General features: G+C 29.3%; 1 protein-coding gene across 2 annotated transcripts; it reads left to right on the top strand.

The window, feature by feature from the left end:
* Window positions 1-632: 632 nt before the first annotated feature.
* Window positions 633-9,739, top strand: LOC100741946 (glycogen debranching enzyme). 2 transcript variants are annotated; one of them, XR_002947039.2, is made up of 26 exons: window positions 633-998; window positions 1,579-1,828; window positions 2,678-2,801; window positions 2,872-3,061; window positions 3,141-3,348; window positions 3,418-3,552; window positions 3,641-3,859; window positions 3,937-4,172; window positions 4,272-4,484; window positions 4,560-4,754; window positions 4,836-4,965; window positions 5,047-5,170; window positions 5,284-5,549; window positions 5,660-5,818; window positions 5,898-6,106; window positions 6,181-6,384; window positions 6,467-6,699; window positions 6,778-6,867; window positions 6,973-7,150; window positions 7,222-7,578; window positions 7,666-7,813; window positions 7,898-8,261; window positions 8,334-8,542; window positions 8,623-8,808; window positions 8,906-9,123; window positions 9,206-9,514. XR_002947039.2 is itself a non-coding variant. In XM_012387879.3 (26 exons), the coding sequence occupies exons 2-26, from the start codon at window positions 1,706-1,708 to the stop codon at window positions 9,269-9,271; spliced, it is 4,803 nt and encodes a 1,600-aa protein (XP_012243302.1). In that variant the 5' UTR covers window positions 635-998; window positions 1,579-1,705; the 3' UTR covers window positions 9,272-9,739. The 2 variants fall into 2 exon arrangements, 1 of the variants encoding a protein (XP_012243302.1); XM_012387879.3 differs by having other exon boundaries at window positions 635-998; window positions 8,887-9,123; window positions 9,206-9,739.
* The last annotated feature ends 1,177 nt before the right edge of the window (window positions 9,740-10,916 follow it).

Here is a 10,916-nt window from a genome sequence, read left to right as displayed (position 1 = left end):
ATAATACATTTTCCCCCGAATTGCATATCTTTTTGATGTCTTTAAAAATTTTCTTCTTTTGTATAACATCTCCCATAATACTGAGGGTCAAATTTCGTACAATTTTTTAGAGGAGAAAAGTTTCCTACTTTATTTTTATATCACTATAAAATGATTCACATATTAATAATAAAAATATTGTTAGAAATTTTTTCTAGTACTATATAGTTATCTACCATCTTTCATGTGCATGGTCATATAAACTAATCGTGCTCATGTGATCATATCAACCTATTTAATAAAAAAGAGAGATATGGGTATTTTTCAACATTTCGCCTTTTATTCTTTTAAATATTTCTATTAAAATTCTATGATACGCAACAGCCTTTAATTTACAATTTTAATTAGTTTATCGCTCAATTTACAATGCAATTATATAATTCTGATATTATATGTATGCTAATTTACGAATAACAAGAATATTGTAAATGTTAGCTTAGAAATCTAACTACATATACATAAAACTAATTCTACAAATAAATTTTAATTACATGTGAATTATATGTAATTATATAAGTAAATTTATAGTAACGAATCCAAATGCAAGAAAATTATGAATTTAAAAAATTAACTTTTTGGAAGGAAAAACATTTGAAGTTTTAACATGAAGTTGCCGTGGATGACTACCCAATCAACGTGTTCGAATTTCTGCAACCTGTCGTCTGCTTCTTCCGTTCCTTTAACAGTTTAACTTGAACCATGCTCTCGTGACCTTCAAAGTTGTCTTTATAAAATAGAGGTCAAATTCGAAAGAAACACATTATTCTTTATTAATATTAATGTATTATATAGTGAATTATATAGTGAATTATATTAAATTATCTTTGTAAGAAACTTACAATCTGTTTTTTGTTCTGTTAATTTATACTATATTGTTTCGCGTATATTATATTTTCTTGTTATTTTTTAATGAAAGTATAATATTTTTAGTCTTTAGAACGTGTTAGCAGAGTTGTCAGGTATGAGAAAAAGAGAAATGATAACTTTAAGGGAAAATAGTAATACTGTTTCCTAAAATCTTGCAAATTGTTATACTGCATGTGCTAATTGTTTAGAGTAAACTATTAATTGTGACTTTACCTTTATTAACCCACAAAATACATGTGAAGAATTGTATATGTATATTGATATACATACATTTAAATTCTAATAGTTATAATCCTGTCATATGTAATAGTTTTTAATGTGCTTTCATGTAATTTTATAGTTGTATAACAGAGTTGAAATAATTGATGATTCAATGTAAATCTTTCTTATACAAATTTTTTAATATTGTAAAAAGACATATATGTATGTATTTATTTTATATGTATCTTTAACTATATATATTATGTACTTTTGAAAAATTAAATAAAATAGTTTTTTAATTACATCATCTTGTTTTAATATAATATATACAGCAATAATTTTGTAATTAGTATAATAAAATTATTTCCATTCATTTTTAATGTACAAAAAATTAATTTCAATTTTGATTAGATTAAAAGCAGTTAATAAGCAGCTTCTTGTAATTAAAGTTTTCCTTTATATTTGTTATAGGTAATACAAAAGTGGTATTTGCTTAAATAAAAGCAACAGTACATAACATAAATGCTATGATAACATAGAACTAGTTGAAAAGTCATTGTCTTCGATAACAATTTCAGCTATATGATTTATTTTGAGAATGGGTTTTATACTTACAATAAGTTATTTTTTTTGTGATGCAACAAGGACATTAATAAGGAAACTTAGGAGCATTCTTCAACATCTTTGCAAATGCCGCTATTTAAAATGCCTTTATTATTATGTAAGTTTGGATATAATCATGATATATATCTTAATACCCTCTGCACTTATATCTTTAGAATGATAAGGATATTATTGCTGAATTTAATTGGAATTGATAGCATATCATTGTAATGTCTTTGTAACATTTGTCTAATATAACTATATAATGATCTAACCAAAGGAGGTATCTTGCACACAGTGTTAAATATACTATCTTTATTATATATGAAATGATTTATATTTCAGGCTAATATTTCAATGTTAAAATAGTGCTGAATTATTGGAAATAATAACATCTCTATTAAATTTACTAAAAATGTAGTAGTAGTAGATAGATAAAAAATAGTAATATAAATAGACAATTGATGTTATGTAGTACAAAGTCTATCCCATGTTTATATTATTACAAAGAGGTAATCCAAGCATGTAGAGTGAGAATATCTCTGGACTTTATGTATGTTCATGCAGCATAACTTTGTAATCTAATACTATGCTTTTTGCACGCTTGCTAGCTGCTTTGTGTTGATAACTTATATTAAGGGACTTGTAGACTAAGTATTTATTCATTTACCACAGTTCACGTGTAAGTACTACTCCTAAAAGTACTATAGGTTCGTCAAAATTGTATATATTTTATTAATTTAGTATATCATTAAATAATTATTCTCATATCTAAATGTTTATAAGTATTTGTTATATGCACACTTTTTATTATCTAATTTCTTATTCTAAAAACTAGATAAAATATTTTCAATAATTTTAGAAGGATAAAAATTTGTATAAAAATAAGAATATATTACAAATAATTAAAGAGTAGCATAAAAAATTGTGTGATATTGAATTACAAAATAGGTGCTTGTGTCTTTAGGCAATGGTAGAAGATATGACGGAACACATGTCAACAACTGAAAATCACGAATGTGAACAAATAAGAGTCTTAACTCTAAATAACGGGGAACATCTGGATGGTATACTATATAGATTAAAAAAAGGTATGTAAATTCTATGTTACTTATAATTTTGAGGAAAATGAGTGTTATAAATTAGAACAATTTTTAACAGGATGGAGAGTAGAATTTCGTTTAGGTGCTTCTCTTTTTGGGAAGTCACTTGATCTTTTTATAAATTATCCTTTAAGGGAAAATAAAAAATTTGAAAGGCATACATATTATCCATTAGAATGGGTTAGTGAAACAGCTAATATATCTTTATTCTTGGCTGGTTCATTTCACTATTATCTTATAGATCCTAAGTAAGTATTAAATATAAGAAAAGATTATTGACATAATAAAATATATTGTTCACAGTTTTTAATATATCAAATTTTTTAGTTCTGAAGATATGAAACCTATTGCTTCTGGATATTTACTAGTGGATCCAGAACTTAAAGTAGGAGAACATGGAGATGATTTACCATTGGATTGTATTCAGTGTCAAACTGTTCTTGCAAAATGTCTAGGACCATTTTCTACCTGGGAAGATAAACTACTAGTGGCTAGAAACTCTGGATATAATGTGATTCATTTTACACCAATTCAGGTATATATTCCATTTTTTTTGGATAATATATTGAACTAATACATCTAACTTACATAATTTATGTTTTAGGAACTGGGATATTCTAAGTCATCTTACAGCCTTAGTGACCAGTTGAAATTAAATCCTTCTTTCAATGATGATGATAAATCAGTTACATATGATGATGTTGAAAGACTAGTAAATAAAATACGCAATGAATGGAATGTTAGTGTAATATATAATTTACTATATTTTATAGCTTAATCTGTTATAATACTCTATAATATCAGCCTGTAAATGTTGTGTGTTTCAGATGTTGAGTATATGTGATATTGTTTTGAATCATACAGCAAATGAAAGTCCTTTCTTGGTATCTCATCCAGAATGTACATACAATTGTTTGAATAGTCCTCATTTATGTCCTGCATATCTTTTGGATGCTGCACTGTTTGAATTGACAATACAAGTTGCAGCTGGAGAATGGGAGTTTAAAGGCATTCCTTCAGTAGTTGAAACTGAAGAACATTTAAATGTAAGATAAATGTATTATATTAATAATTACTAACCAGTACAATATATTATGTATGCTTGTTACTTCTCTATTTTTAGTCAATTCGTCATGCACTTCATACATATTTTTTACCGCTTGTGAAAATACATGAATTGTATATATTGGACATCAATGAAACCATCGCGGAGTTTTTGAATTTAGCACGAAATCAGATGCCCCAAGATACTGTTGAACCTATATCGGAAGATATCAAAATAATAAAAGATCCGAAATTTCGTAGATTGAAAGCAACTATAAATATGCAACTTGCTTTAAAAAAATATAATATATATAGGTAAATTATACCAATAATGGTCAGAATATCAACTATCAATTCAAAAAGGTTTCGATTTAGTTAATGTTCTAAACTTAAAGCTTTATATTCTTATTGCAGAACTGATTGTTTTGATGAAGAGACTCGTTTGAAACGCTGTGCCGAAGACTTAAGAAAGAAATTACAAGAACTTAATAACATGATCACTAATGAAATACAAAATCATCTAAATGCTGCAGTTGAAAATACTATTGCTGGTATAAGATATTTTAGAGTGCAAGGTGATGGGCCTAAACTTAAAGAAATAAGCGAAAGAAATCCACTTGTTCCTAGGTACATAACTGTTTTAAAATATTGCTATTTTGATATTTTATTTATATAAATTGTGCTAAAACATATTATCTTCAGATATTTTACTGATTATGGAGCACCACAAACATTAACTGAAAGAGAAGCAACAATGTATTCTGATGAAGGCTGTTATCTTATGGCTCATAATGGATGGGTAATGAATGGTGATCCTCTAAAAAATTTTGCTGATCCTGATTCTAATGTTTATATAAGAAGAGAACTTATTGCTTGGGGTGACAGTGTAAAATTAAGGTAATGCTACTACCTTTGAAGTATAAAATAATAAAAAGATATAAAATAATTAAAATCAATAATATACTACATTTGTTACAGGTATGGAGATAAACCAGAAGATTGTCCTTTTCTATGGCAGCATATTACTGCTTATGTTACACAAACAGCTAAAATTTTTGATGGTATTCGCTTAGATAATTGCCATTCGACCCCTATCCCAGTTGCAGAGGTATATTTAATTTATTAAAATATTAAAATATATATCTAATGTAAATTTATGTCCATATTAGTGAATTCTTAATCGTTCCAGTACATGCTTGATGTTGCTCGTCGAATTCGTCCAGATTTGTACGTTGTTGCCGAATTATTTACAAATTCCGATCAGAAAGACAATATATTTGTTAATCGACTTGGTCTCACTTCCTTAATTCGAGGTTCGCAAATTTATTTTATAAGCTGTGAAGCTTTATAAGATACCAATATATAATACATGTATTTATAAATTTTTATTAAATTTTATGAAATCTTTTTCATTCACTCAAAACAGAAGCTATGTCTGCGTGGGATAGTCACGAAGAAGGTCGTTTGGTATACCGATATGGAGGCGAACCAGTAGGTGCATTTTTGCAACCACGTAAACGGCCTCTAGTACCAGGCATAGCACATGCACTATTTCTAGATTTAACTCATGATAATCCCAGTTCTGTGGAAAAACGTAGTGTGTTCGATTTACTTCCAAGTGCTGCTCTTGTATCAATGGCTGCGTGTGCTAGCGGCAGCAATCGTGGATACGATGAATTAGTTCCTCACCATGTAAGTTGGTTTTATTGTAATATTTATAGTTATATTTAGAAGATTTCAATCATAATAATATTTGAGAAAAGAAATAATCTACGTCCTCTAATCCTAATAAATCCTTACAGATACATGTTGTAGATGAAACAAGACAATATTCATGCTGGGCAGATGATGAATCTTTGATAGATGGTATCAAATTTGTAGGTTTAAAGACTGGTATAATTGCGGCGAAGAGAGCATTAAATGATTTGCATTATATTCTCGGGCAACAAAAGTTTTCTCAAGTATATTCTCATAATACATAACGCGTAAGAAGTGCTGTTTCCGTATAAATTTTTAAAATATTATTTATTAAATTTACAGGTATTTGTTGACCAGATGGATAGTGATATAGTAGCTGTAACAAGACACTCTCCAACAACTCATGATAGTGTAATTTTAGTCGCTTTTACAGCGTTCAAACACCCCGATCCTAATTCCATTGATTTGAGAAGATATGTGAAACCATTACGAGTGGAGGGTGTAATGGAAGAAATTATTCTGGAAGCATCCTTATCTCATATAGAAGCTAAGTAAGAAATGTGAAATCAATAATTTTTCATGTTCGTTATTACGTATTGACATTTTGATGATATATTGTTTTCAGAAATGGTACTTCACCTTTCCATTATCCTGAAAAATATGTACAAGATGAAAATTACATAAATGGTCTCTCGGAATATGTACTAAGACTTAAAGAACACATACAAATTTGTGACTCAGAAATCCTGGAGAAAGTTGATTCTGGTGATCCTAAAATAACTCAGCTTAATTTTGTAAACTTTCAACCAGGTTCTGTCGTTGCTATTCGGTAATATTTAATGACTCTTTTTGTATAAATTTTTCATAAATTTTATAACATATATAATAAATATTGATATATTTAATTTCAGAGTATCTCTTCATGCTAATATAAAACCTGCTCTTGCAAAACTTCATAATACTATTTCAACTGTAACATCACAGAGAAGTTCCGATATACGTGTTATTGTCTCTCGTATGAACTTAGTAGATTTAAATAAGGCCCTATACCGGTGCGATCAGGAAGAACGCGACGAAACTTCGAATAGATTTGATGTATACGATATTCCTGGTTATGGACCCCTCGTTTATGCAGGTTTACAAGGTAAGTTAACAATTTGAGCTACTTCATATCTATATTTTCCATGCCTATTAATGTAATACACATTACATTTATTTTTAGGTATAATTTCCTTGTTAGCAGATATTCGTCCTAATAATGATTTGGGACACCCAATGTGTATTAATCTCAGACACGGTAATTGGCTAATAGGTATGTACTAGAACAAATATTAAAACAAACCCATCCTATTATTAACATCACTATGTTTCATTATATAATTAACGATTGTTAATATGTTTAAACAAATATATACAGATTATACTTGGCAACGATTGAAAGAAGATGAAGGAACTAGAACTCTTGGAGAATGGCTCGAAGAAGCTACTGAACCATTTAAATTAATACCTCGCTATTTAGTTCCTAGTTACTTCGATGTTATAATTGTAAACGTTTATATGATACTTCTTGAGCAATGCTATAATCTAATGTCAAGGTACTTTACACTAAATATATCTTTGTTTTTAATTTTTTGTAAACATTTACTAATTCATTTCCTCTTATTAGCTTTGTGAAAGAAGGTTCCACTTTCGTTAAAATTCTATCTTTAATTTCTATTCAAATGGGAGGAATAGTAAAATCAGCTCCGTTACCAGATTTGTCTCCAAATATAGATCCCCCCAAACCAAAGATCAAACAATATAATGGCGAAAGTGAACAAATATGTATGACATTGTCCGCTGGTTTACCACATTTTACCACAGGATATATGAGAAATTGGGGAAGAGACACTTTCATTGCCTTAAGAGGACTACTGATATTAACAGGCAGACATGCAGAAGCACGATTTATTATCCTCGGCTATGCTGGAACTATGCGACATGGTCTTATACCAAATTTACTTGATAAAGGAAAGAATGCTAGGTGACAAATAAATTTTTAATTATTGTTATATGAATACAATTTCTAATTATTGTTGCACCTTTTAAATAACTTTTTTATGTTTTTTAGATATAACTGTCGAGATGCTTTGTGGTGGTGGTTATATACAATTCAATGTTATATACAAGAAGTACCAAATGGTTTAAAAATTTTAACAGACAAGGTTTCGAGGCTGTTTCCAACTGATGATTCTCCCCCACTACCTGCAGGACAAGTAGTACGTAGAAAATATTCTTTGTAAATAAATTATATATATTAACATTTGTTTTACACATGATATATATTGGAAATAAAATTTTAGGATCAGCCACTACATGATGTTATTCAAGAAGCTCTCTTGATACATTTCCAAGGACTTTGTTTTAGAGAAAGAAATGCTGGAAGACAGATTGATGAACATATGACAGATCGTGGTTTTAATAACCAAATTGGAGTGCACCCAGAAACAGGATTCGTATTCGGTGGAAATGATGCAAATTGTGGTACATGGATGGACAAAATGGGATCTTCTGAAAAAGCTGGTAATAAAGGAAAACCAGCTACTCCAAGGGATGGTTCAGCAGTAGAAATAGTGGGTCTAAGCAAGAGTATTCTCAGTTTCTTGGCTGAATTGTATAAGCAAAATCTTTTTCCTTATGGTAGTGTGCAAAGAAAAAATCGGGATGGTAAGAAATAAACTTTGTTTACGTTTTTCATTTATTTCTAGCTTTTTTCACTACAGTTAATGTTTATTGCAGGCTCTACTGTAACATGGAGCTATAAACAATGGGCAGATAAGATTTCATTAAATTTTGAGAAATATTTTTACATCAATGAAGTGCAGTTAGAAGGAGAACTTAAATCAGAACTTATTCATCGTCGTGGAATTTTCAAAGATAGTCATGGAGCAACACAAGCATGGGCTGATTACCAATTACGATCTAATTTTCCAGTTGCAATGGTTGTTGTAAGTACATTTTTATAGTTTTTTTATTCTTAAAATGTATGTGCAATTTGGATAATATTCAAATATCATTATTTTGAAAGGCTCCAGAATTGTTTAATCCGGAACATGCATGGATAGCATTAAAAAAGGCAGAAGAAATTTTATTAGGGCCACTTGGAATGAAAACATTAGATCCTGCTGATTGGGCGTACAATGGATATTATGATAATTCTAATGATAGTGGAGATACTAAAATAGCTCATGGTTGGAATTATCATCAGGGGCCTGTAAGCAATGTTCCTTAATATATTACTTTAATATAAACTGCTCTGATATAAAACTAATAATTTCATGGCATCTAATAGGAATGGGTTTGGCCCATAGGCTATTTCCTTCGTGCTCGACTATATTTCGCTCCATTAGTTGGAGGAAAGGAAGAATTACGTCGTACAGTCGAATCAACTGAAATTATTATTTCTCGACATTTCATAGAGGCATCTACAAACCACTGGAGAGGTCTCCCTGAACTTACTAATAAAGATGGGGAATATTGCAAAGATAGTTGCAGAACACAAGCTTGGAGTGCTGCTTCTATATTAGAAGTTTGTATATATGCTGTTAATGGTATTTAGAAATAGTTCCGTTATGTCATTGATTATCACTGTACCATATATTTCATTCTAGGTTCTTTACGACTTAGATAAAATTAAACGGGAATTACGATCCGAGGAGAATGAAAGAACGAATTGATATAATTTTGCGTGTGTTCACCACCGCCAATTACACTTAGAACATTTACGACTAGAAAAAGAACGTAGCGTTAGAAGTAAAGATCACGATAATAAATGGCACATATTTAACACAGCTATAGAAACACCAAGCACGGAGACACACGCATTTGGTATTCCGCACATAGACAAAATCAGTATGCTACCGTGCAAATTTATAAATGTTGACACCAGATGTACAATTGATGACGTTTTCTTAATGCAAGAACTTAAGAAAAATGAAAGTAAAAAAGACATTAAACATGATTATGTATCTTCTACTGTTGTTAGCAATTTGGAAGTAATTGAAACTATGTCAAATATAACAGAATTGTCAGTGGTATCAGAAGGTGAATTTCATAAATCAGGACAACTTATATATGGAAATGAACCTTTAAAATACGAGAATAAATCTCTAAATAAATTTCAAAGTGATGTAATTGACCAAGTTGATATATTAACAAAACAAAACATAGAGAAAAGTAATGCATTGACGAAATACCCATCAAAAGTGGATCACGTTTATGAGGAAGTCAATGCTCTTGAATGTGATATCATGGATTATTATGAAAAATATAGCCCTACAACGGCAAAAACTTTGATAAATACACTTTTTCTTCCTTTACATAAAATTTGTAAGAAATGCGCCAATTTACAAAGCAGTCCAGTATATTCTGATCTTTTGATATATGCAAAGAAGCCTTTATATGCGAAGGAAGTCTATTTACTGCAACAAAACGAAACTTTACAGTTTAGGTATTGTTCAGAAGGTGGTAAACATGACAATACATTATATTTACAGTACAATAACGTTCAGCACTGTTTACTACTTCATAATTACTTAAAAACTAATGCTTCTAGTATATTCTATTTTTATGGCTCACCACAGGATATTTTTGATTTAAAAACAACATTAAAAACAAGTATCCTTGTTATAAATAGCAATGCGAAAGGAATAGTAAATACAGAGTTATATCATCGTTGTACAAGTAATTTTTATACAAGGATATCAAATAATGGTATTGCACCTGCAACGTTTCGTATGGATCATGGTAATATTATACGCTCTATAAAACACGTTGAATACGATACTGATTTGCAAAACTGGATGAATTATCGTAACGATGTATTTCGATCACACAATCTCAAACAAGATGATGTAGTTGATCATCGCGCGAACAGATCTAGTTTATTATTATTAGAACCACTACTGATAATGCCAGAATTAGGAAATTCTAGGTATAGGCACAGAAAAAATCGTATTTCACAATCAGAGCACATAAAAATAGTAAAAATAGTAATTGCCTATACTCTTTCTTTCTTCATTTTAGCAACAATCACATTTTATATAGTTTATTTCACTTAATAAAATATAATATTCTTTTATACTCGTTCTTCTATTTTTTGCATGGAACATTTTCAGAATCTAATTTTATTTAGTATTTAAAACTATTAAATTTTTTGCTTCAACCTTTAACTACATAAATACCAATTTTGTCTTTTTTCGTGTATTCTTTTGCATGAAACTTTCATATAATAAATTTAATATAAACTGTATGAATTGTTATGTTTATCATAATTGCTCTGTAAATCATTAACATTTGTTACCGTAATTAAAAATTTATTAA

Source organism: Bombus impatiens, unplaced genomic scaffold, assembly GCF_000188095.3.
Source record: "Bombus impatiens unplaced genomic scaffold, BIMP_2.2 scf_0491, whole genome shotgun sequence".
In the NCBI taxonomy this organism is placed as follows: Eukaryota; Metazoa; Arthropoda; class Insecta; order Hymenoptera; family Apidae; genus Bombus; species Bombus impatiens.
Note: the sequence above shows the minus strand (reverse complement) of the source record. Positions and strands in the feature narration are given on the sequence as shown.

What these genes read in the sequence shown, in the direction of transcription:
- LOC100741946 (XM_012387879.3), top strand. Translation starts at nt 1,706, where the DNA reads ATGGGTTTTATACTTACAATAAGTTATTTTTTTTGTGATGCAACAAGG. An exon ending in CACTACCTGCAGGACAAGTA is followed by an intron (nt 7,814 to 7,897) that starts GTACGTAGAAAA and finishes ATAAAATTTTAG; the next exon opens with GATCAGCCACTACATGATGT. An exon ending in GCAAAGAAAAAATCGGGATG is followed by an intron (nt 8,262 to 8,333) that starts GTAAGAAATAAA and finishes TGTTTATTGCAG; the next exon opens with GCTCTACTGTAACATGGAGC.